The following is a 27,632-nucleotide window of genomic DNA, read 5'->3' as shown; positions in this document are numbered from 1 at the left end:
ATTAACTAATCACACATATATAGCAATTACATTGCAAAGCATCTAGTTGTAGATACTGTGCAAAACATTTCCATTCTGTCTCTCCAAGTTATAGCAGGGTCCACATCATATTGGAAAATGACTCGCAAAGAAAAAGCACACGGATTCACCTGCAATCATTCAAGTGTCTATTTTGATAGAGCCTATGTTCTTTGCTTTCAATAAACATGTTATGAATGTATTTTCAAAAAAACTGACTTAGAAAATGATTTGATATCAAGGGACAGGGAATTACAAAAATTCGTATTCGTAAAAGGAATGTGGAGCCAAGATCTTTAATCTTCGAGTGAGACACTTCATGACACACACGATGTGATGATTACTAAGGCACAGCAGGTTAGTAATGACAGAAAGTTTCACTTTAATAATTAAGAGTTGAGCCATGCCAGATGCTAAAGCAAAACAAAGAATGCTGGATCCCATGATTAGTGACAATAAGCCGATTGTGGAAGTGAGCGCAATGTGTGGTGGCATGTCTGAACTCAGTGACACCCTCAATGGAGGCTTAAAATAAATATAACCCATAAAAACTAAGTTTTTCACTATAAATCCTTTATATGTGTGGCGGCTAGAGTCCTCTCGTCCTCTGGCTTGAGATGGCTGCCACCAATGGGTCAGATGATTGCATTGCACCATTAAGCAATTGGTAATTAAATATAATATTTTTGTACTAAAAAGTGTAAAATTTTGGGGAAAAAAATTTTCACGAACATTAATTGTCACGCACAAGGAGTCTGTGTGGAAAATGTCAGCTCGATTGGATCACGGGAAGTGGGTTAAAAAACGACCGAAAGATTTGCACGGTCCTAAGCAAGCAAGCGAACTTAATATAAAGGATTTAAAAACCCAACAGTAACATGGGTAATGCTACTGAAACCCCATGAACTGAGCAACTTCATGCGAATACTTTGGTGTGATGTATACAATGTCTCATAAATAATATAGTTCAGCAACTTCCATTGTAGTCTACTTTGATCTTTGTAAAGCCTTAGTGGTAACAAGTGGTGTGATGTTCTGTGATATATATATAGCCCATTCTAAGTATCATATGTTCTGTAGGAAACAAATTAAGTAATGGTTTGTGCAGAGTTGTTGTTCACGATCCATACGGCCCAACAAAACGTCTTGCATTATTTGTATTGAAGGACAGACTAGTTGATTGATAAGGGGCTTGTATGATTCACAGATGTATAGATTAGATTGAGCTGTTGATACTTCATGACGTAACAATTTTGTCAATATGGAATGTACCAATGTCAGAAGCTCTAAAAGCTAAAATTACAAGATGACTATAGAAAAAAAAAATCACTCCATTCAATAACCAAAGACGTAATTCCTCACAATCTGGGTCACAATGTATATTCATACTGAAATGATGGATGTGTTATTGGATTACTGGATGGATAGATGAACAGGATGGCTTGGAAAATAAATAGAAAATGGTCGAAGACAGGTGAATGGACGTAAACGTGTCTCGATGGATGGAAGGTTAGAAGGACGGACATGTCAAAATAAGAATCATATTTATTTATATTGGAAGAATACGATGAGCTGCAAAGCTCTTTTTTCACAGACACATGGATGAACAGCTGAAAAGATGGATAGGTGAAAGGATAGAACAATAAATGAATGGAGAGACAGATGGATGGATGTGGAGAGAGAGGTATTTGTTTTTGTTTACATTGGTGCACAGAGGAGGCCGTACCGGGTGGTTGACCTTGGGGTGGTCCTTGTGCTTCTGCTTCATGTCAAGGAAGCGCTTCTCCTCCTCCTGCCGCCGCTCCTCATCCAGCGTCTTCAGAAACTCGCGGCGCTCATGCTCCTTGAGCATCTCGTAGCGCTTGAACTCCTCGTGCCGTGCCGCGTCGTAGTTTTCCAAATCCTTCGTTGCCTGGCAGGGGTCAGGGGTCGTTCGTTGGGGAGCAGGTATGAATTACATGTACATTTATTTGTTTACTAAGACAATGCTTTCATCAACACCGTTTTTTATTCATTATTTTAATGAGCTAAATTATCTATTCAGAGCTATCGCATCATCCAGTGCATCAGAGAATGACCCGTAGAAGCAGAACTGACAGAAGGTATTTTGAGATGCCTAAAACTGACATTTTTAATCCCCACGTTAGGGATACACTTTGCCACGCCACCTGATATGGAGAAATTCCCATCGCGTGACATTCAAACTGATATATTTTTTTCATTCGCAGAACTGAAATTTATCCAAAGTATGTCAAAAGCTGTATGCAATTTGATATATTTTTTTGTACGGATATTTATGGCCAGGCTGAAAGCATCAAATCACTACACTTGACAACTCGGTTTAATCAAGAGTTGGTACAAATTTAAACATGAGCGTTGGGTATCCACCCAGGGCCTCAGCAGTACCGGCTCAAAGTGATCCGACCCCAAAAGCCACCCATCCATCTATGAGCACCACTTTGGTAAGATTTTCCATCGCTTGAAGCTGTCACTGAAAATGCACGACAGCCATATTTTTAACGGCCGCCATCCATTGTGCGTATGTGTTTACCTCACTTCTCCCATGCAAAAAGAACATCGCAGTCGCGCCAGGCTATAAATTATATTATTTCAATGATTACTAGAGCTCCATTGTGTTGAATAGCAGCTGCACCTGTGAAGAGGCTTATTTTTGGATCAATTTCTTTAAACATACACAAGCCTGCTTAAGTGACGTCAATCACCAGACAAATGAGGAAAAAAACCTACATTTTCCTCAGAGTTTTGGACAATGCCAGGGCTCTGTGGGCCCTGCCTTAAGCCAAAGAGGGGAAACAGACGGAGACATAAAACTGCCACAGGTTAGAATAGTCGCTGGGTGTGACTGGAAAGATATTAAGAACGTGAACTTTAAAGTTGCTGATGGACACAGCAAAGTCAAAGAGTTAGGGAAATGGCAGGTTGACTCAGGAGTCAATATTTAAATACACACACATTTCCTGCATTTATAGACCATTCCTTCCCTGAGACCCTAAACAAACAATGTCTTAAAACTTGTGGCACATTGTAAAGGGACATAAGAATGCATACGTATGGGTGTCATTGAAGATACTGTAACAATTTTGTAGACCATCATAATAATTTGATCACGGTGCAGTAGTTATGTGATTAGAAGTCACATTCTGTTCATTTATATTTTAGTCCCTGCGAACACAATACGAGGGATTCTGGGAGATATATGCACCATCGTTCGATGTCATCAAAGGCTTTAACAAGCTACAACAGCTGCACAATAGCACTCATGTGTAGCCTGCATTACCAAAGACAACCATTCATAACTCTTCATGGGTAAACCCAGGCAGCTGTTGACAGATGTCATCCTTATTTACTTAGTTCCATCAAGGTAGTACAATTAGGAGTGATCGGATAGCATGAAGTTCTCACAGTAAGCCTTAAAAACCAAAGTTTTCCAGTACTTACCCCATTTAATACCCATATGTGTTGCCTTAATGAAAAAGTACTATGGGTACATCATTGTTAAACCCACAGCACATGCTATCCTTCAGAAGGAGATGTTCTGTCTGGTGCTGTGTGGATATACAACATTCAATAAATTGTGTGTGTGGGCAGGTTATGGCCTGATGTTCCTTTAAATAACTCCTCTGGACAGATACTCATGCTTAGCTTAACGAAAATGCTGAAACAAACAATACATCTCCACGAGGGAGGTACACTCAGCTCCTTTGTGGAGATGTACTGTTTGGAGAAATAATAAAATAATATGGTTTTCCACAGAGCTGCAACGTATTTGATAAGTATCTTGTGTTTGAAGACGTAAGACTTAAAAACCTAATTTAAAAAACTTTCAGGAGAAATTTAGAAAAGGTATTTAAAAGGCCATAAATGAGAGGATTTTGAAAGTCTCAATTAATAAGCGTAATTTTTCCTTAAAATTACTGTAAATATTAAGGCATTTTACGCTAAAAACTAAATAATTCACCATCGAAAATAATTCCAGATCATCAAAGTAAACGTACACTTCACAAACAAACATCGCTCAAGTACATCAAAAGAACATCGGTCTTTGTGAACTTAAACTAAATAACTCTGCGGCGTGAAATAAGGCGTCAACCATAACAAACAACTGAAATGGGTCATGTTGCAATGAACCGAGTAAATGAAGCCAGATTGGCGGAGAAAAGCTAATTCTTTCCGCACACGAAGAAATGGAAATTTATCCCAATTTTAAAGGATCCAGCAAAGCATAACTTCTGCTCAAGCATTAAAAAAAACAGTCTCAACCACTTCAAACCGACTAAATGAACATTGGCCAAACACCAGTGACAAGCAGACAAATACACTATTAAGAACTATTTCTTAGAGGTTTATGTACAGATGCATTATTGCACTTTAAAAACATCCCCATATGAAAGCTATATTTAAGTTTAAAAAAATCATGGGAATCTTTCAGTGACTGAGAGTTCTTAAAAATAACTCCGTAAATTATAGCATTGTAAAAGGAACATGCAATCTGCTGGATCATTGGAAAGCAACATGGCATGGGACTATCTGATTGTATGTCTATTCGTAGAGGTCTGAGGGGGCCTCAAAGCCTCAGTAGGTACCACCTTAGATGTCCACCAACCTCAGCCGGACAGAATGCTAGATGTATTTATGGCTTTCTAGGCTTTCCTTAACGTTACGCTGCCAAATAGACGTGACCACTCTTGTACCCATCGCACATCTCCCTGCCCTCTGAGTTTCCAAATAAGCCGCCATGACTCTGACAGAATGATGAATCACTACCCAAATTCTTACATTAAAGTAGAGAACTCATGGTGTGCAATGTGCAGCCAATTTTTTGGTATTTGCTTTTGTGACCTTTCATTTTTTTAAGTGTGTATTTTTTTTTGTATTTGCTTTTGTGACCTTTCATTCTTTTAAGTGTGTTCATTTTTTGTATTTGCTTTTGTGACCTTTCATTTTTTAAAGTGTGTTATTTTTTTCCAGACCAACTTACACCGGCTTGTTACAAGACGTCTCATTCTCTGGAAAAATAAAGCTAAGTAATAATGGAAGAATCATCATTTCTCTAATTGGCAATGAAGTACAATTTAATGCATACACAATGTGCAGTTAAAGTAGGATAGAGAGTTGCATTCATTGCTCAGACATGGCCTGCAAGCCAGGAATCATTAATCTCCCTTTTTTAAGTTTAAACTAGGGGCTGTGTGACACAGTCAGTAGAGTCCAGTACAGATCTCATCGACACATGCAATGCCACTCGCTGAATAAGGAGCTATGAGCCCATTTCATGTGACAGCACTGGTATCCAGTTAGCATGTAACAATGATTTTATTCATTATTTAACATCGATTCTTATATGCACAATATGTGCATTGATTTGCGTGTGTGAGAATTTATTCTTTAAGATATTCATAAATCATATTCTACCTCTAAATGTATGCTAATGGGGAAAACCAAGATGTGCAAATAACATTTTTTGTAATTTTTTTTATAAGATTGAACCATGATAAAAAAAGTATTAATTCTTGAATCCAAAAGCGATTCTAAATCGTGACATTCCAATGAATCCCTGAGCAGCGCAGAGATTCATTACATGCCTAGAATCCAGTACACATCTAGACTTGGCTGCAGACTGTTGGCATGTTAAAGGTTGAATGCCACTGTGAATGTGTGCTACAAAGTAGTAAATATCATGCAGTGGTGTGGGGCATACGGTCTTGATGAGCTTTTCCAGGTCCTGAGGCTCGAAGCTGTGTGGGTTGTTGTGGTCCAGATGCTCAAACTGCTTCAGCAAAGACTGGTGATCCATACGCAGGTCTACGTTGCGGAGGAAACACAGCGGTGGGTTAATGTCAGAGCAATGGCATCAAAGGGGTAAGGTCAGCTCCACAATATCTTGCCACTGCAGCAGAACGCCTGCCACTTTTCAAGGGGCATTTAGACTCCCCGCTGTCCAATTCCAGAGGGATTGAGAGAGCATGGTTTACCGGTACACTTTACCCCACCTCAAGAAATCAATCAATCCAGCTTATTGGCGAGACAAAGTTTGTGAATGAACAAGTCTCCCCAACATTCGCATTTACAAAAAAAAAATATTTTACCAGGAAAGGCCCACTCAGCGATATAGCTTTTTTTCAGAAGCGACCTGGTCACAAATGATAGCTCAACAAAGTGGCTTATCACGTGGAAATTTATAGCAGCTAAATACTCTAAACACATGTTTCTAAATGTGGAGGGGAAAAAGCGGAAGACCGGGAGAAAACTCCACGCACCCACGGGGAGAACACGCACACTCCAAATATACAGGCGTCAGGGTCGGGATCAAACACACAACCTCCTTCCTGCATACCAGGCGAGGGAGTTAACATCTCGCCACCGTGCCCTGAATAACAAATTTAATAGTAATGCACTTTCATATATCTGATACTGTTCACTTAAACATGAACACAGTCATGTAAAAATGAAGGCGAGTAGGTTCCCCGTTTAGAAAGTCTGCTGGAGTGGATGGTCAGAGCATATACTCACCAATTATGCAGCCACAATGATCCGAATATAAAGTGGATGTTTTTCCCGACAGTTTTAATTCATGAGTCCCATGCACAGAATTAAAGTTTTGCAATATTTGTGTCTAATTTTAGGGAAAATTGAGTGACTGAGTCCTGAACAGAGATTACTTTATTAGGTTTTTAGAACGGGGCCTTAAGAAACATGCATAAATATTAACCGCATCTACAAAGGTTCTATTATTTTTCTTGAATTCATTGATGCTTTGTAAAAAAGGGCACGAAGAAGGCCAGACGTTGACAGCTGCTCATGGCTAAATATATAACCCCATTTTAGTATTATATTAAAAACATTCCTCCCTACCTTCCTTGTATAAAAATGTTAGCATCCACTTTTGGTAAACAACTTTCACCAAATGAGATCAAGTGCCAATTTCAAGATTTAAATTACACGCTTTTCATCACACACTTGAGTAAACTTAAGCGGATATGCATTTCAAAAACCAATTTATAAATTTCAGAGAAGCAGGATTAACTCGCAACATAATACCTGAAAAATATTTACCTTCGATAAAAAAAACATTACTTCAATTTAGGAGTAAACGTGTAAATGAACCCAGAAAAATAAACTTGTGTTTCCCCAAATAAAAATTTCTACGACAAAATTTCATCAGAGCAGTTATACCAATCAAATGTTTGTGCTTGCATAAAATAGCCAAATATAATTAACTTTTGAAGCCAAAAGGGTATTATTTGTTGCCACGTCAGAATTTTTGTAGGTGGTGACTTTCTTTGTATGGATTTTTCCAATACCCCATGTGACTGCTGGACCAAAAGAGCCGCATTTGAATTAATGAAATTCTCTCTCGATGCTTCAGCCAATGTTCACATAAGCATCACCTGGGATTATATGATGTTTACTCAATAATGCACAATGTCTGAAAGAGCTCAAACTCTACACAGCTACTTTGGCTGAATATTCAGACGTGGTATTTGGAGAGTGAAGATAAAATGAGAGAGCCAGGCTTTAACATATGGCAGACATACCACTTCAAAAATCACAATTAAAATGTAACATCAATGTAGTACAACGTTTATAAACAGAAATGGTCAGGATTGGCCTGTGAATGTGATCTGGATTAAGTTTAACACCATAACTCACTGCCTATTGTATTTCCCCACGTGTGAATTATGCATTCATAATCAACGTTTTTGGGTTAAACTGAATTATGCATATTGTAGTAATTTGAGAGGCAGCTAACGTTTGGTTGGTTTAAAGTGTGGGTATCTCTACCACTCTCAGCTGAGAATGCAAGCGAAATCTCCCATGAGATTTCCCATGAGATTAGCTCAAACTGAACTATTACCTTTATATATTTACCTAATACATCACTAGTTTACATTATTGGCACTATGTACAGGCATTTATATGTCCATCCCATTCATAAATCCTCTGCTGGATGATGGCCTCCCCACGACATGAGAGTCATGGGGGTATTTTACCATACATGACCATTCTGGTCAGTGTGAGTTGAAGACAGGGGACGCATATGTTGGCGCAAAGTACAGTACAACAATGCATTGTGCTGCAATTCCCACTGCGGACAATGCAGGCCCACAGCAGCTGACAACATTTATTTTGAAGACTATGACCAAATCACCCAGAATGCAATAGATTTCAGATACGAAGCAGGGCTGAGCCTGGATGACACTTGGTTATCTACTGTTCATAAAAAACGGCCAAGGCATATGATTAATGTATATGTGCCCATCTAGTTTGGAAAAATCTAAGCCTAAAATCAAATCAAATTAACTATATGTGTACATGGGAATTCTATAAAAAAATTAATGTGCTGAATCAACTGCAGTGGTTCGTGAAAACATACAATTATGTCTGTGCAAGAAACACATCCTTTCTTTTCCATTCCTCTGTTGCAAATACAAAATGTTGGGGGGGGAAATACCTTGAAATTGTCTTTTTATATTAGATGAGAAATTGCAATATTGCATGATAAGTCGTTGTCTGCTAAAAGCAGGTCCTTGCTTATTTTTCGGAAAATAAATCATAAGAAATATAACTCTCAAATTATTCGAAGTACAACCCTTTTATGATATTACCGCATGGCATTCATGACATGCATGACCTGGCTTCAAAAGCCACACATGCACCATTGCTTAAAGGCAAAGCAAGCAAGGACCAACACCTCCCCCAAGGCAAACAAGTCACTGTGGCCGGGAACAGGCTGTGATGGATATCCCTAACAAATGTGCGGCCAATGACAACAGCGGCTAAGGATGAAGAATACTCATTGCATTACATTTCCAAAATAACTTAATTTAGAATATCAGTAACCTCCAGAGATCACACCCACCCTTTGCTTCGTAGAAAAGTGCCTTTTTATAAATAAGCAAAACAAGTGACCGAACAGCCCGTCTCGACGACCTTGTTGATTGAGATAACAAGGCTTTATTGTACTCATACCAAAACCTGAATTTGACGGGCTTGATGAAATAAACACATAATGTAAGTTATGCATCAATTACATGCAAGGGGATGAGTCATGGGTGCGGATCGTAGACATTGCCTCTTGTTCTTCTGATAAATTCTCGGTCAGCACAACTTGAATTTTTAGAGACTTGAGATAACTAGTCTGACTTAATAGCCACTGGATGGCCATCCTATACTGCTGTCCGACAGTGTAGGCATTCACTCACCCGATATCTATACATCGCAGAAATGTGTGATGCACTGATGCACTGAACAATCTCACATCATGCATTCCAAGGCAACACTGTGTTAACGAGAGCACACTACCGTTTGTGAATTCCTATTCCAAGTGAGTGCTCAACCTTTTGCCATGAGAATAAAGTGCTTGATTTTCTATGAAGCATCTAATTTACATTGTGGCATGCGAGCTACATGTAGAGGCAATGGTAGTGTGGTTGTCAATGTAGCTAAGACTCACACACTTGCTTTTCAATTTGTGTACACCACAAAAGGGAATGTTTATGAGAACTAGTTGGACAGTTAGGCGATGAGCAGGTTGCATGGGGTGGGGGTAAAACATGGCTACTTCCACATCTTCCAAGACACCAGGCCATCGGGGAAGAGTAGGCCAAAGGGGCCCCCCCTTGAGCTCCCTGGAGTGGAAGCCCTTCCACAAACAGTGACACTAACCTTGCTCGGAATTCAAACATGCTTCATTTTGCATAGCGGACCAGGAGGGCAAGTATTCATTCTGATTTGATGGCATTGTCTCCTGTAATGCAAGGCTAATGCTACTATGCTAAACCTATACCCTCATTACAAGGTGCAATATGAAACTAACGTTATCATGAACAATCCCTGTATGTTGAACATCTTTCGCACCGTACGGAGCCAACTGTGCTAATCGGATGTGCGGGGGAAGGACAATAAACTAAACACAAAAAGTAGTTCTCAAGAAATTAGTTTTCAATCTAGATTTAAAAGTGCATAGCTCCAATGGTTTTCTAATATCGGAAGGAAGAATATTCCAGATGACCGCAGAAGCACATCTGAAAGTGCGCGATACAGTGACCATCTTTGTTCGATGGCTAGCCACAAGCCGCTGTGAGGATGATTGTAGTTCTAGGTTTGAAGTTTTCGTGACTGCAAGGATCCATGCTTTTTGTTTTTTTCGGTAAAGTCACGTAGGTAAAAAATAAAATAAATTAAAACAACTCAATTAAATCATGACATTTCACTACAGCAATTTTGCTGTGGCAGTTCCACCTGAAGACGGAAGCTTGTGTTGCTTCCGAAACGTCGTGATTTAATTTAGTTGTTTTCATTTTAATTTATTTCTTTTTACCTACGTGACTTTAAACTAAAAGGATGATTGCAGTTCGCGTGATGGTTTATGCTCCTTGACGAAATCAGCAAGGTATTGTAGTTCATTTGTGGAAAGCATTTTGTGTGTGCCCAGTGCGACCTTAGAATGTATTTGTTCGTTAACCGGAAACCAATGCGGGTCAGAGAGCACTGGATGGACATGGTCGGATCAACAATAATGACAATAAAGCACACCTTTGCCCTGTGCCGCATCCATCTTGGCCTTGATGAGCATGCGCAGACGAGCCACCTCCTGCCTCTTGAGCTCATCAAGCTTGGAGCGCACGTTGTGGCTGACAAAGTCCAGCTCCTTGCTCAGGCGTCCGTTCTGCTCACCACACACACAGCCAATATGAAGATATACACCCCTTTTCCTCTGACACATCCAAGCCGAGCCAGTGTGGGTAAATTCACGCCAAGGGTGGTTTTCCACTGGCTATTTGCCGTGCCTAGCCAAAAACCAACCGTGACACGCTGGCCTCACAAGACGTCTGAATCTATCTTGGGGCCAAGTAAGGCCAGGGCAAACGACTAATTATATGTGACCTAAGTAAGTACATTGTGAGGACACAGCATCAGCACCTCACCTACATACGCCTCAAAGCATTAATTTTGTGTGATACGAGTGGGATGGTTCGGTTTGTGTCGTAGAAAAACCTGGCACCTCCTGAGCTAGCTTGGCCCTGGCGTGGTTGTAGAGTAGGAAAGAGATGACATCGTCCTATATCGTGTAGGGATAAGTACTGCTAGCGAGCGCCTTTTAAGACTGGCACAGTGCACAATATTCATTTAAGGATGAGTTTATCGAGGTTTAGATAAAATTTTATCGTGATGTGTGTGGCCAGTAATCAATCCCAGGTCACCGAGTTCCTAGTAGAGTAAGTGAAGAACTGCACTCCTGTTAAGAAAAACACATGTATCCGAATGCATTCACAACCACAAATAAACAGAACAAAGGCAAATATCCCACAGTTAGTAACATGGAATGTTGGTACAAGCGCTGCTATCAAGCACGAGTTTTGGCCAGTATGCCACAAACAAGAGTGGTGTAGTGAATACCTAGACCATATTTGTCTTAATGATGGTTACACACAACATGAGCTACCAATTAATTATAGGGTAAGTTGTGATTTCTATGATATGTTATCCCTAGTCAGGAATTGAACCATAGTTACTCGGTCATCACAAGTGTAAACCAGTGTATTCATTATTGTTTAACCACTGATTTTCATCCACCCTGCACACACACCCTCAAAAGAAAAATATCCTCCATGTAGTCTTTATCAGACTGTTTGGGCAAGTGCTGTTAGCGAGCACCTGTGAAAGCCAGCACGGCACACGAGGAGCTGGGTGGCCAGCACCACACCTGGCTGCCTTTGTCTCCCTGTGAGGATGTTTATACTTTGCACTAGGTACTCACACACACGTACATGCACGACAAACCTTTGGAAAACCTTTTAAAAATAATCTATAAGTGCAATAAGTGCAATGTACAACATTTGAGTTCACTTTAGACGTTCTGTTCAATCATTAAATGCACCAGATAGCTTACTAAGACCATGTAAACACATATGTTTATAGACTTAGTAATGGTGAAATAACCCAAGCTTTGTTGCCTAATTTGCAAGAACAGGACTCAATGGATTTTACTATAAATGACAGATTTTCTGGAACCTTTCAGTTTTTTAAGGTCTAAAAAGTGTCTGCCTTTATATTATATATATAAAAAATAAAAGAGAGAAAAAAACACACGAGAACAAAAATGCAAAACAAAATTAAACGTGAAAAACTTTTTTGAGGAATGGAGGCTGTCAATTTTTATTCAAGCGTGCCAACTATGGGGATTGCCCTTAAAGGAAACAGCATCCTGGCAAATCTCCTGCAGGCATCCAACTGGGAACCCATCAAACGAGAGCGCTGTCACTTGCCACCTGCCGTGCCCCATGAAAGGCTGGGCGCAGGCTATGAAATCGCGCTTTGTTACAGCGGCACGCAATCATAGACAGTTCCTGTATTGTGCTCATTACCCCATGGTGTCAGGGTGAGGAAGGGGAGGAAGGTCTGGGGTGAAACGAGAGTTTTAAATATCCTAATTGAAAAAATAAAACATATGCAGGAGGCGATGATCATGGTTTGAGGTTGTTTCCAGGAGACAAAGAGTCATTGTGGCTACAGGAGTGTGAAACTCTACACCATGTGTATGGGCAACTGTATTTACAGCGAAATAAAATGTGCGTGTTGTAAACATTTTGGAAGCGAATTTCTGAGCACATTCTGACAAGAATTGAGGAAACACGAACGCGATAACTAAACTGTCTTCCTATTTAAACATCATTCAATAGAAAACTAGTTCATGTCTTCTCGTATGGTATTAACACTAAACCAATTAAAACATATTTCAAAGATAACATTTTAAATATAAAACAAGTCAATACAATTAACATATGAGCATGCTGGAATTTAAAGATAATACGTGAAAAAAATATTCGCTATTGCTCACAAAGCTTAACATATAAAACATGAATCAGCATGATTCCCCATTCAAACACAACTAAAGATGATATCTTAATTTCAATGGTTGAAAAAGTGTCAACATTAGCAATATTGTGAAGTTTGGAATAATTAATCCAAATTGAAAAGGAAGTGTGCTGTACTAACGTCACAGCAAATATTTTCGACAAAATAGTATGCTGACTTAACCAAAGCAAAATAATGATACTTTAAACAACTCCATTGCACGCAAATTGTGCAAGCACCTGCAGTCAATCAATGGTTACGTCAATTGAGCCACAACCAAACGTCTTTGAAAAGTCAATCAAGTGCAATATGACAGGTTGCCCAGAAATAATGGGGCACGTTTGTGCAAGGCTGAGGAGCTGCTGTCGGATCGTTGTTTTTGTGTCAGCATCATCGTATGCCATCACAACTGCCACCAAGAACGTACCGACGTTGTTTTTGTGTCAGCATCATCGTATGCCATCACAACTGCCACCAAGAACGTACAGACGTTGTTTTTGTGTCAGCATCATCGTATGCCATCACAACTGCCACCAAGAACGTACAGACGTTGTTTTTGTGTCCACATCATCGTATGCCATCACAACTGCCACCAAGAACGTACAGACGTTGTTTTTGTGTCAGCATCATCGTATGCCATCACAACTGCCACCAAAACAAAAACTGCATTTCTCCATTTGGCCCTCCTTTGAATCCGTTCCCCTTCCGATGACATACACGTACACCATTGGAACTGAATCGAACTAAAATAACTTTATCGGTACACGTCTTCAAGTCGGAAGACGTTACCAAGGCTCCCACAAGGCCATGCGGGAGGGCATGTGGCACAGTGTGGCGCCAGCTATCATAGAGTGCGGTCGTGTCGCTACAGTTCTCTGCAGTGATTAGAATATCTTTAAAAACAACGGTGCTACGCCTCTCTAAATAAAATTAACGGTGAACCGCTTGTGCGATCCGAGATTCGGCGGTCAACAGGACCCACCCTGCAACTTGCAGACGTCTCGGAACGGAAAAGGGTTAATAAACTCGAACCATTAATTTTGATTGCTCTGCCCCTCTTCCTCCCTCACGAAACAATCATCATCAAAATCACCAATTCTCATTTCAACCCTAAAAGGAGATCTTCCTGTGCGAAAGTCTCCAAGGCGGTTCAGCGGCAATCCCTCTCACTTTCAAACGTGGCCCGAGTTAAGTGCTTCACCTCCCCCCTTCGATCATTTGTCGTCCCACTCGGTTGACTTTCTGACCACTTGTTTTGCCCATCAATGTTTGTCCTGTCAAGCTTAGTGTCCTGCCTTCATGTTACAATGTTGCTTGTTCTCCCAATGCATGTGTCGCTCTTTTATTCATTTCCAAGTTGTTATATACACATGCAGCTTTCACAGCTAACAGTGTTTTTTTAAATATACGAACATTTTTTTCAGCGTTCAAATAGAGAAGTAAAAAAAAAAATCTGTCTAAAATGTTTGTATCTGCAAGCTCCTCGAGGCATTCTCACATTACCTTTCCCCAAGGTCACGGCTAATCCTCTAACCTAATGAAACCTGGAATTCCATTCTTGGCTGCCAGCAAGTCGATCATACCATCACATCATCCAAATCCATTCATTTGGCTCTGGGAGCCAGGCAAGGAATTAGATGCCCCTGCGGAGCGCTTACAAATGAGCAGGTCCCGTGTGATGTCAGTCCGCGCAGGGCCTGTCTGGATGCACTCTCCTACTGCCACCAATGCTGTGCATAGGCATCGTTGGTTTCAGGCTCTTTAATACCCCCCCTTAGGCATGCCAGCAGATTGTCGCGAGACATTAGTCATGCCTCTCTGGCCGAAGATGACAATGAACTTTGGGTAACCTAGCATTAACACAAAGGCAGGGGGGTGGGGGGACATGCTAGGGCATGGTTTGTTTGAAGAAGGCAGCGGTCATTTAAGGACCTAAATGTTAAATAATCAACCACGTTTTGTATTCCAATACTATTCATCTCTCTTTAGGCACTGAAGTAATTAGGTTAAAAATAAGTTGTTACTCAGCGGCAATGTGTTGAAATGCCCACTTTGGATTACGTTGAATTAATTACGCCTTTTTCAGAAGGGCAAACGTAAAAAATTGTATTTTATAAATGTACAATAACCTGCAAAGGCAACACTGCTCTGAAACCTAAAACTGAATTTTGGCAGCATGACATTAATAACTTTGGTAACTTTCCTCTACCTACTCTGCTCCAATATAATTCAACAGACGCATGCGCTAGAATGACAATGGTATAGTTGCCTCTAATTGTTTAGTAAGTTTGTTGAGATAAACACTGTTAGCGAGCACCTATTATGTAGGACAACTGATACGGTGGCAATGGTCCAAGGCCAAGGTTGGCCACCATCGAGTACAAATAACGTGTGTTGCTATATGTTAGTTCAAAAGGTGCAAAGGGGAATACAATTATAATAATTACATTTAATTTGAGGTTAATCAGTCTCTAAGAAACTACAGCTGAAGTACAATAAAACGAATATCTTCAATGCATCTTAATTAAGGTACCCATACTGAACAATCTACATAATAAACTCACAAAGTAATAACCTACCTTTATGAGTCATTAAAGTGCCATCTTAAATGTAAAGACAAGACAACGAGTGTGCTGCTGTTAGAGATGACAATGCTAGTATGTACCGGCACATGTGTGGACCAGTACCAGCAACCCGCACGTCCTTGGGACGCGACTGTCCGTCCACCCATCCCTCCCTCCACGATGGTCCTCCCGCACCCTCCATTGTCCCTACCTCCCCATCCCAGGGTGCCCCGCTCTCACATGTGACAACCCCCAGGGTGCCCCCTACCCGCATATTCCCCCACACCCCCCCCACCCCCACCGTCTTCGCGCTGGGCGGCGTATGACCTCTAGCCAGAACGTGAGCTGGCTGGCGTGAGGTCAGCCAGGCAACCAGCCAGCAAAACTTTTTTTGTTACAGTATGATTAATGTATGAATCATTTCAAAAGACCATTCTCAAACCTTTTCAACTACTGCTCAAAAAACATAGTTTATGCCAATCTTGACAACAATTTTATATAAGAAAATATACAAACGAACTTGTATTATTTTGTCACGGTTATATTTGTGCTTCTCCTAGTCCCACTCGAATGGTGCCTATCATGGATTAAATGTTCAGTATATCAAAATGACACAACCCGAAGACAAATATGCCGAGGTAACATACCAAAAAAACCAGAATGCATCAAATGCAATTTTTCTAATTTCAGGTGAGACAATGGCAAGAGGGACAGGTCAGTTGTGTTACTGGGAAGTGCACCTCTTTAAAGTGAATACAAACCACCACAGCTCTTACAACCAAAAGAAAACTGAATAAATACGGCAGGAATAATCTTTAGTAATATGTGCAAGGGCATCAATTGTTGTGAATGAGCTGAGTGATCTGCAAATTAGGACTGGAGCTTCTGAAACAAAAGTGGCGATTAGGAATTTGACATGAAAGAGGCGGATGAGCTGAAAATAAGATTAGTGATGAAAACAAACGTGACAGGGCCAGCAGCCCTCCGAGATTACGCATCGGATATACAAAGCCTTCTCTCACATGCTGTCCAAAAGCAAAACCCAGGAGTTCATAAGACACAAGATTCAGGCAAAGATTTTAACTTTTGAGAAATGCAAGCATAAATTTAGACAATGTAGTTATTATGTGTGGTGTGTGGAGCTTGAGATAATTAAGAGGTTCATTTCCAAAAACAAGAACCCTTTTTTACTGCAATCGGGAGCAAAGAAAGATCTCGGTATACTGGCCGATTGGCCTTTTTCAGATATATCTCTAAAGAGGTGTGTGTCTCTCACGTGTAAAGGGTAACGAAATGGATTTCTATGAAGTTCTTATCACCTTTAGCCATTCCTTAGAGAATAAAGAATGCCAGGTGGCTGAAATGTCACCCTTCATCTCAGAGACTGTGGAAAATACCTGTCATTATTTTTAATTAACAGTTTGTTAAGTTCACCGAAGCTTAAACCATATAAAACTAAATAACACTGTGTTGGTTAGGATTCATGTACTGAATCGTATTTGGAGATTTGTGACAATTAAGTTCACTATTCTCACTTTAGGTTTAAAATGCATGATAAACCAGATACGCTCATGTGTTTTAAAACAGAGAAAAGGGTTATCTTTACCATAATTCTCAAGTGAACCCATAATGATATGGGCTTAAAGTTTAAGTGGCAACATATTTTCCTTCACAAGATAATGAGCTTAATATTTTTCATAAGAAAAAAAAGGAGCCATGGTGACGAGATGTAAACTACTTCGCCTGGTATACAGGAGGTCGTGGGATCGATCCCGACCCTGACGCCTGTATATTTGGAGTTTGCATGTTCTCTCTCCCCATGGTCACATCGATTTTCCTCCGGGACCTCAGGTTTTTGAATCTCAGGTGTCTATAGTAAGATCCTTAACAGAATAATACCGACTTCGAACCGCACACAAAAATAGAAACAAAAATGTGTGTAACAAATGGTGGCTTGGTGGTCAGGTGTTTCTAACTTTTTCGACTGGGTTCAGGTTTTGCTGGTTTGATGATCTGTATTTCCTGAAATATACTGTAATCAAATTGGCACAGGGTTAGAAAATATAGGCGGAATGCATTAACATTCTGGCTTTACCCACTCGGGCAGGTCACTGTGTGCAGGCATTGCAGTCCAATTAGTAATCATATTTGCAATCACTCCATTACTTCTTCCCAATTGCTGAGCAGTCTGCTATGCCAAGGTAATGTTTGGGGCACAAACGGTCCAAAAGTGCAGGTGTGGGTATCACAAGCAGCCCCCACATACATCAAGTAACTCCTTAAACATTTAGATCGTGCACTTATAAAGCTGATGCCAGATTTAATACATCTGCTTCCCAACAGTTGCACTCCATCACACTCCCACCCGACACAGTGCAAGCACTGCCGATCGTACCTTTCAGCCAATGGCTTTGTACTTGATATCAAGTTAGAGAGCAGTTCAGAGTAACTCCCCAGATGGCAGATGTGACAACCTAAAAAGGCTTTGCGAAGCTGTTTAATATTGAGCAATATCCAAATATATGTGTATACATTTACGTGCGTTTTCCCTGCGTAGGATTAATGTGTAAATGTATGTATGTTTGTATATGTCATCTTATAGAGGGATTATACTTCCATTTGTACATAGGACAATGCAGCGTATTTCTGTAGTTAGTATTACCAGACCATCAAATAGGGGTGGCCACTACTTTTTCATGCACTTACAAGCATCTCGTGAACACAAATTCCCTATTCAGTGCGGCACTTTGCACACTGATTTTGGGAAACCTATTTTGGAGCGCCTTTGAAAAAAGTTTGATGGTGCTGTTTGAGGTTGCAACATTTTAACGACAAAAACCGGTAGCTCAAGGCAGACATACTAAATATATAGTTTCCCAAGCCAAACACTTGCCAGAAAATGCTGCCCTCAAATGGTTTAAGTGACTTGGATGAGCCTGCCACATTCCTTCAAGCCCACTGATGAGAACGGAAAGGCCACTGGCATAGGTCAAGGCAGGGGCTGCCACTGTGGGATAACGTGCCCACATGTTCACAGCGTTTCACGGGGTGGTTTGGTTGGGGCTGTTGGGAGAGGTACGGTCGGCTTTGCTCAGAAATCTTCTGCTTCCAGATGCCCTTCCACTTGGCTGTGATGTGTCCTGTGGGATTCCCATCTGTGTTTTGACTAAAACACCACATTTATCTTAGTATGCCGAAATATAAGGGGCAAATTTCAGACACTCAAAAGCAGTAGCCAGTGCAATATAATATTTATTTCAACAGGAGTTGGGAACAACCCGTTAAGACAAATGCTTAAATATGGTATTGTTCAAAAGGCATGACCTCGGTACTGTCAATCAGCGATAATAAACATCAATTTTACGACAGATTATGGAAGGAAATGGGATAATTTTAAAAATAAAATTAGACATGCAGAGCTTTAATTTACAGAACACTAAGACAAATAATACATATTACTCTGATCGAATAATTGTATAAAAAACTATTTATTACAACCTGCTCCTTTCAAAAACCGTGCAGGGGTTTACTGCGCAACATGTATGAGTCCAAGGGGGAGTTCGTGATTGTGAGAGGAATAGGTGTACATTTGTGCAGTGAACATATAAACGCTAGTGCAGCTTTATGAAGACAGTGACTAAAATAAAACCTTTGGAAAAAAAGCCCACGTCACAAACATTTATGAGACTGCTTGCACAAGTATTGTGATTGACATCAATGTGGCCCGAACAAGCTAAATCAGAAGAAAATGTTGTACCGGCTTTGCGACAAAAGATATATGAGCACAAGATGAACTTCGTATTGATTGTACTGAAACCAACACTAATCATGGTGTCTGGAGGTCCAGAAACAGCCACTGCTCCTGTCACATGCAGTGAGCCCAAGCAATACAACTGGTCAACAAAAAAAAAAAAATTCTGACCTGGACTTTTGCAGCTGTTTTAGACTAATTTCAGGGTGCCAATTCCAAATATGATCTCAGATTTGCTCTATCACATCTCATTTTATGCTATCGGCATACCCCATTTCCATTGATTTTACCCGAAATTAACTCTGTCACTTACGATTGCAAGTTGTTGCGAGTCAGTGACTGCTTTAGTGTTAAAATATGGTGCTGTATTTTTAGGATAGTGTGTTTATAATATCATTTTATGTAGATATCCACATCTATTTAATATTTTTCTTCTGCAGTTTTTATTGAAAATGCAATATTTGATATCTCAAAACCTGACGTGATAAGACAAAAACTGATGCCAGATTTGGAATCAGCACCCCAAAATTACCTTAGACCGTTGGAATACCTTATGCCAGAAAAAGTGTGTTGACCAGTGTTATCAAAGGCTCGCTGTCCATACCTCTTACTGGCAATTGCCCAAAATCTGTAAACCTCTCGTCAAAGTAATAAAACAGTGGCAACCCAGTGTCCTTGGGGAGTGGCCGCAACAACCTACAGCTGGCACAGCCTCTTCTCATTTAGAGATGCCCCAAAATGCGGGCCCCCTCTTCCACAGTGCAGTGACGGATACGCTTTTTCTTTAGGCCATCAGCGCATGGCATTAAAAAACACCATGTGGTATTGACAGAGTGTCCACAGCTAGTGACAGAGTGCCCGCTTTCCAGCAATCGCATCTCTCCGGGGACCATAACCTCTTAGTGTCTGGGACTGGTAAGGAGACTAACTGTTCTCGCTGACAGAAGCATGAGTGCTTGCATTGCCTTGTGCGGTGGCTGCTACTTGTATGGTACTGAGACGTGGACACTCCTGCAGTGAAACTCGAACAGGCTGCAGACTTTGCAATAAACTACTATCTATTTTATCAGGTAAGGCCCGCTGAGCTAGAGAGCTCTTTTTCAGAAGCAACCTTGCTACTAATGATAGCTCTACGAAGTGGCTTATCATGTGGACAATTATAGCAGCCAAATACTCTAAAGTGAGTTTCTAAATGTGGAGGGAAAAACCCACGGAGAGAACATGCAAACTCCAAATATACAGGCTTTGGGGTTGGGATCGAACCAACCCTGACATCTGCATAGCTTCTTGGAGTGATGTGGTTTGATTTTGTTAACAACACCAGTCTCTTCGAAGACTGGTCTTCCTGCCATTCATGACATCAGTCGCTTAATATGTATCTGTCTGTTTGTCCACTTTGCAAGATTGAAGGACACTCGCTCACACTGTGCCCTACTTTGATCCATCCAGGTCAAGAGTGGATCTTTATCGCCTCCATCACGGCACGGTCCAGTCGGCTGTCCATGGAATATGCGTGGGTTCGTCAGATCTGCCGTGACACCATTGTAACCTTGCATGAGGCCTTCTACGTGATGGAACGTGGACACTGATTGATTGCATGAGGGACCTTCGTTGCCTACCTGTTTCTGATTATTATGCAGTGGCTGCCTACACATCCATACGCGAGACTCAAGTTAAAATATTTTCACAATCCTGAAAATATAATTTTTAAATAGCTATATTTGTTTTTCTTCCTAACATTCAGCAGCCATTTGAAATGGTCACAGACTTGAATTATTTTACATGAAAGCACATCGAGGTTACCTTTGTGACAGCATTGTGAATTTTCTAAATACAAATTTCACAATTTTGTTATCTCAGAGGCACACAAAGACAAATGCAATCCATGCCCGCATGCATACTTAAGTGCAACATGCCAAATGTCACCAAGTTCCAATGATGTCACCATGTTTGTGCCAGATTAAGTGTAGACGTACATACACATACACTTGTTTTTGTACTTAAACAAAATCTGATCATATGATTCCGGCTATGCAACACTGGTGGTATAGCTTTTAGGCTATACAGAAACTCTTCTCATATATATCATGCTATTACTTTATTTGCATTATTATGCTCCCATCAATCAAGGTTAAGTGAAGCTTCACTATGTGTGTTTTCACAATGTCCCGTGTTAGTACAAACACAGAAATTAACTTGTTTGATCACCACGCCATATACGGATAGACTTGCTAAAGCTTAATAGTAGCATGTTCATAACAGAATCACCACTGCAATCTTACACAGTTATTGTGCAACACAATTGTTTTTAATAGCTACCATATTACAAAGGATCATTCATGATAGTGACTGTAAACACTTTAAAATAAGACTCAAAAGAAATACACTTATAGGCAATAGCTGTTGAAAGTCCATAGATATTTGTACACATTCAGCCAGGAACCAAGGCGACACGCGAATACACAAAATGTTGAAATCACTGCTGTTCCAACGCGTTTCCTGCAATTGTGGCTGGAGACGGAATTCTATTTGGTGCTGAAGAACAAAACAACAAACCTTTATTATGTAAACATTCCAGACGCAAATATTTGCTTACGTTTTTAGACATTCAAAAGGTACAATGAGTGGTTCCTAGGCAACAATCACGAGATCACAAAATGATTTCACAGATGAACTTCAATGCGGCAGGAGAATACAAAGTTTTATTCATCATCCAGTTGGCATGTGTAAATGACGGCTGAGTTTAAATATACTTTTTTTATGGAACGTATTGCACAACACAACCTGATGTCCATAAATTAATCTTAACTCTCGAGTCACATCTCTATGTGTATGGGATAGTTTCAGGCTGCATAATTTTGAAACTTTGAATTAATTTTGTTGAAAGATCATTTAAAAAAACGAATTGCCGCCCTTGTGTTAAACCACTGATGTATGAAGGTCTTCCAATGCCGGTAGGTGTGGTTTAGTGCAAATTGAGGCAGGAGAGGCCATGACAAGTGCAGATATCACTGAAAACAAACATTTATTCCTATATTTGAAAAAAAATACTTTATACATCAGAAGAGCTTCACACTTGTGCGGTTAGCATACGATGCGTAGGAATGAGACAATGTAACTCATCTTGTCAGTGGTAGCGCTGTGCAGCGTCGCTTCGAAAAGAGCATTCAAGCATTGGCAAGGGTGTGCTGCTCTCTGGTGGGGGAAATCCGAAATGACAGCCTCAAGCTATGCGTAAAATGTGCAGTATTCCCTTGTTATTCGCGAGGGATACGTTCTGGAGATGCTCGGTGCTCTCTGGTGGTGGAAATCCGAAATGGCAGCCTCAAGCTATGCGTAAAATGTGCAGTATTCCCTCGTTATTCGCGAGGGATACGTTCTGGAGATGCTCGGTGCTCTCTGGTGGCGGAAATCCGAAATGACAGCCTCAACCTATGCGAAAAATGTGCAATATCCCCTCGTTATTCGCGAGGGATACGTTCTGGAGATGCTCGTAAAGAGAAAATTTCGCGGATGATATCTGCTGCTTACGAATAAATAAATAATATGAGCTATTAAACATATTATAATTATCATAACAAACCACTTTCTCACGTCACATTATCTTTCATCACTTATCTCACCACTTTCTCTCGATACAGTCGTGTAGTCTCAGATACGATTTGTGGATAGAATATTGTATGTTGAACTTCTTTTGTACCGTACATAGCCAACCGTGCTAATCGGAGATGCGGGGGAAGGACAAACTAATTACAAAAATAAATTAGTTTTCGCAGTACTGTACAGTACCTTCAAATGAAGTTTTTGCAGCGATTTGCAGTTCAAGAAAATTGATAAGAGAAAAAATAAGAAATTTTAAATATTCTGCATGTATGTCCATACATATGTACAACACATTATTGATATCTAAGTGAGGGCCCATTTGGACAAGCCGGTTTTGTAAAGAAAACAAACCTGACAGAGATGGTAGGGATGACATATAAAGCAATGTATTTGATAGATTGTGAACGCTATTCAAACAATACTGCAGAACATGTCACCTAACTTAAAAGCACGTTTCAGATTTCCGGTGGTAGTCTATGAGCTAAGTAATCAGTATGTGCGGTGGTAAAATGTTGGTGTACGCCTTATAATTGCACACACAAAAAATTACCAAAGCAACTTTCTGCTCAGATATAGAAAACTAGAAAGAATATAAAGTGCACAGTAAAGGATTTAGTGGTGTTAATCAATGCTGCATGCATATACAAACAAACATGATTCTAATTTTCTCCTTAGAAAATATATAAGCTAATAACCAATACATTCAGACATTAATCACAATTATAAACTTGTGAAGTAAATGCAAAACAGTACTAATTGCTACATCAAGTGGCCGAATTCGCCCTGTGCTAATTGTACTGAGTTTATTTTCACTCAGGTCAATAGTTTGATTCCCATATGTTCCCATGGACACGATGGTTAATATTTTAAGTATGGACCTACAAAATCCTGAGACATCATTTACAAAAGGAATAAATGCGTGCCAGTGACATAGCACAAACTCAAAACTTCAAAATTATCTGCACAATATTAATACAATAACACCAGGAGTATATTTACTGGACAGGTTGGCAGATTTACTTTTGAGAATTCACCCGTTTCTAAATGAAGGAAATAATTTTCAATTTGGAATACGATTAAAAAGAGAATAGTCCCTTTAATATCCCAGGCAAGCCTCACCGATTTACAATCCTCTGTCAAGAAGATCCTGCAATTTAGATGTTTGGCCAATTATAGAGTACCGAGTGATTACGACTACAATATCTGGTAAAGGCAGGTGTGCTCTGTTAAAGTATGCGTGCAGATATTCATTAAAGGGCAAAGAAAATAACTCATGGATACGTACACACGACAACGATGATGTTCACAAAAAATACACTTGCATGTTGTTACATGTGTAGTGGTTCAATTCGGAGGCAGTAATTCTTTGAGGCACTTCTTACTCACAATCTCCCTTCACACACCTACAGTAGCCTAGGCTACACACATCTTAACCTATACACAACGCTAGCCGTCTAACACCGATGGCGTTGACCGATACAGCCAACGACTGTATAACAGCGCAATATCAAGCGACGAAGACTGCGGCGACTAAGAGAAGAATGGTGACGACGACGAACTTCAGCAGCACGGCGGGGATCCCACTTACAGTCAACAGCCCCCAGGTCCCCTACAGAGGCCCTTCTTAGACTGTCAGCGTGGCCTGGCTCGGCCCCGGGCCACGCTCCCCTTCTAGAACCTACCAGCTGGTTCTTGGTGTGCCCCTTCTGTGACCTTTCCCCGAGATCCCCCTCTGGTGTATCAATTGGCCTGCTGACGTCAGGGCTGCCGTAAGCCGCAGATCCCCTTCCCTGCCAGCAGCCAGCGCTATGCCGCTACATTACTATTCTATGCCCTACATTTGTATTCTACCTTGTGGGGAGCAGTAGTGCAATTCTCAACACGCTGTGCTACAGGCCTAGTGACCTGAGATCAATTCCTGCTCACGGTCAACACGAGTGGTGATAATCTGAACCGGACCTGGGCCTCCCCTAGGTCGACTCAGCCTTTAAAGTCACGTAGGTAAAAATAATAATGAAGTAAAATAATAAATGAAAATAACTAAATTAAATCACGACATTTCGGAGGCAACACAAGTCTCCGACTTCAGGTGGGACCGTCACAGCCAAATTTACAATTTACAATTTGGCTGTGACGGTCCCACCTGAAGACGGAGACTTGTGTTGCCTCCGAAACGTTGTGATTTAATTTAGTTATTTTCAATTATTCTTTTATTTCATTATTATTTTTTACCTACGTGACTTTACCAAAAAAACCTAAGAGTATGAATCCTTGCAGTCACGAAAGCTTCAAATCTAGAAGTGTGAAAGCAGTTCAACAAACAGGACATCTTTAAATATGGGAACTTTCTTGCCAATATTAAAATATAGAACATTTTGACACCTGTTTTATAACCAGAAAAGGTAAAAGGTAAAACCTATTGTTATAGGACATCTTTGACTTAGTTTTTTGTCTACCTTAAAAAAGTAATGTGTAGGACTCATAATATACCACTAGGTGGCAGACATACCATTCAATATTCTTCGGTTTTTTCGGTAAAGTCACGTAGGTAAAAACATTAAAAAGTAAAATAGCTTCTGCAATCTCTCATTTACTTGATACAGCTGTCGTGGCTGTGACGGTACCACCTGAAGATGGAAGCTTGTGTTGCCTCCGAAACGTCGTGATTTTTTTTTAATGTTTTTACCTACGTGACTTTACCGAAAAAACCTAAGAATATGAATCCTTGCAGTCACGAAAGCTTAAAATCTAGAAATACTATTCAATGTTTTTTAACAATCAGGAAATAATGTCTTATATAATTATTATACATTTGCAGGATCATAAAATAAAGGAGTAACAAGAGTGTTATGTAAACGGTCTATATTTAAGGTTATTATTGATATATCACAATATTCCAATCGAGTTAACGATCCTTAATTTCCATTCAGAACTCTGGTGTCAGAACTAACTTTGAGGTTCCCGTCAATAGAATATTTATCCACAATGGGGGCGCATCTTGTATAAGGTACGCTAACATGTGTGTTACATGGCAATCAAATTGTAAAAAAAAACATTTTCAGTAATGGAATTTGCCAAATTTTGTGAAACAAAATTGTTTAGATTTTTGCTTCTGTGCAAACATTGGTGACTGGGCTCAGATCAGCTCACTGCACTTGAAAACCTTGTTACATACAGTTCATACTCAGGGTAGCTGAGACAAGAAATAAGACCCAGGATCTGTACCAGTGGTTCAGCACCATGACATGGTCTAATGTGCCACCTCGCCACCTCTAAAATGCAACCACCTATAATCAAGATACGCAGATTAACTCAGTTAATGTCTGCTATGCAAAGTAAATGACAAATTCCCCTTATCCATCACAAGCGGGTAAATGTGCATTAGTTTTTTGTCATCACAAAGGTATTGTGTTCATGCGGTGAATTTAAAATGTAAATTTAAACCACACAAATTCCTGCCTTGAAAATGAAAAGGTTTTATTTATCTGTTATTTATTTTTGATGGACATTCCGCTAACCAATGTGCTCATGTGTAAGTTAATACAAAACAATGATCTTGCTACAATTCACTTTGGGTTACTAAACCTAAAATTTCAGTGGCCCATGTATGACTTCTGGCAATGTACAGTTCTAGAATGTACACACCTCGCATGGTAAACCGACCTAAAATCAACACTTTTGAGAACAGCAAACGGGGACAATGTTTTGGGTGTCATCATAACAGACAATAGATCTCTCAGCATTTACTCCGGCAGTCTTTCTGTTTGCCTTCAAGTATGCATGTATGGCTGAACGTATGTAAGCGAACTGCTGCAGGAGTGATCCAGCATGTGTGAGATCAGGAAGGAGGGCCTTAAATGGGCTGTGCTTCCTGTGGGAAATGGCCCCGCATCCTGCCCGGTCTCCTGCCCTTCCCGTGCGTACACACACAGCCACGCGTTCAGTTCACTCCCTCACATGGGCTGTACCACTGGGGCAATAGTGGGGGTGCCACACTGAGGTGCTGTAACAAATCTCAGCATCGCACCTTTAAATGTCAACTCTGTTTACGGTAATGGTTCCTCTAGACTCCCCAGTGGACTGTGTTAGGTGAATCTGGCTGCAGCAAAAGATAACAGAGAAATCCAATTGAAACTTAGCCTTCACATGGGAGTTAAGAGGGGTTTTTGTCATGGCTGAAGTTTACTAAAGTCAAGCGCAAAGCACAATTTCATATGAAATTTAAATCAACTCAAACACTTTTAAATGATAGTACATATAAGTAGTCGTAACTAGTGACATTCCCCCTGTTGTAATTACTGGCGAACATGTCTTATGTAATGGCTTCGTTTTATGTCTGTTGTACGAGGCTGGAGGATTGTGAAATAGTAATAGAGAACATGAAACATTTTGTATAACCCAGTCCAATAAATGAGCCTGTTTGCCATCAAATCTTGCCTGGTACATGAACACATGTTTTCAGAGCTATGTCTGTCACACTCAGCGATATAACCAATATCTCTCCCCATTACACCACCTATTCAGTGTGCTTCTTGCCGGAGGCTATAGCCTGACCACTTGCGTAAGTATTCACCTGGCACGGTACCAAGTATTAGCCTATAGAGCGAGGTTAGGAAGGAAACTGATGTTATGATGAAAAATGATGGCTGAAAATTTCAAATATGTGGAGTTTTTTTAATGTATTTTGAATGGGTTTTTTCCCTCCAAGTTCACACCAACCATTTAGGCTAAACATTCCAAAACAGGAATAACTTTTATTGTCAATGATAAACAGTATTTACTATTCCAAACTACCCAAATCCAAAAGTGAATATTTG

At 40.3% G+C, this 27,632-nt stretch overlaps 1 protein-coding gene across 3 annotated transcripts in view; it reads right to left on the bottom strand.

Moving 5' to 3' along the window:
* LOC133350336 (nucleobindin-2-like) overlaps nucleotides 1–27,632 on the bottom strand; it is a 107,810-nt gene that overhangs the window by 73,427 nt on the left and 6,751 nt on the right. For all 3 annotated transcript variants that reach the window (XM_061564591.1, XM_061564589.1, XM_061564588.1), the window contains exons 4-6: nucleotides 10,576–10,708; nucleotides 5,738–5,841; nucleotides 1,745–1,930 (exon numbers count right to left, since the gene is read on the bottom strand). In XM_061564591.1, the coding sequence (XP_061420575.1) occupies nucleotides 1,745–1,930; nucleotides 5,738–5,841; nucleotides 10,576–10,708 (423 nt within the window). The remainder of the gene's footprint in view (nucleotides 1–1,744; nucleotides 1,931–5,737; nucleotides 5,842–10,575; nucleotides 10,709–27,632) is intronic.

Source organism: Lethenteron reissneri, chromosome 33 (genome assembly GCF_015708825.2).
Source record: "Lethenteron reissneri isolate LAM-NWPU_2019-01 chromosome 33, ASM1570882v1, whole genome shotgun sequence".
NCBI lineage: Eukaryota > Metazoa > Chordata > Hyperoartia > Petromyzontiformes > Petromyzontidae > Lethenteron > Lethenteron reissneri.
This window is presented reverse-complemented; position numbering and strand designations above follow the sequence as displayed.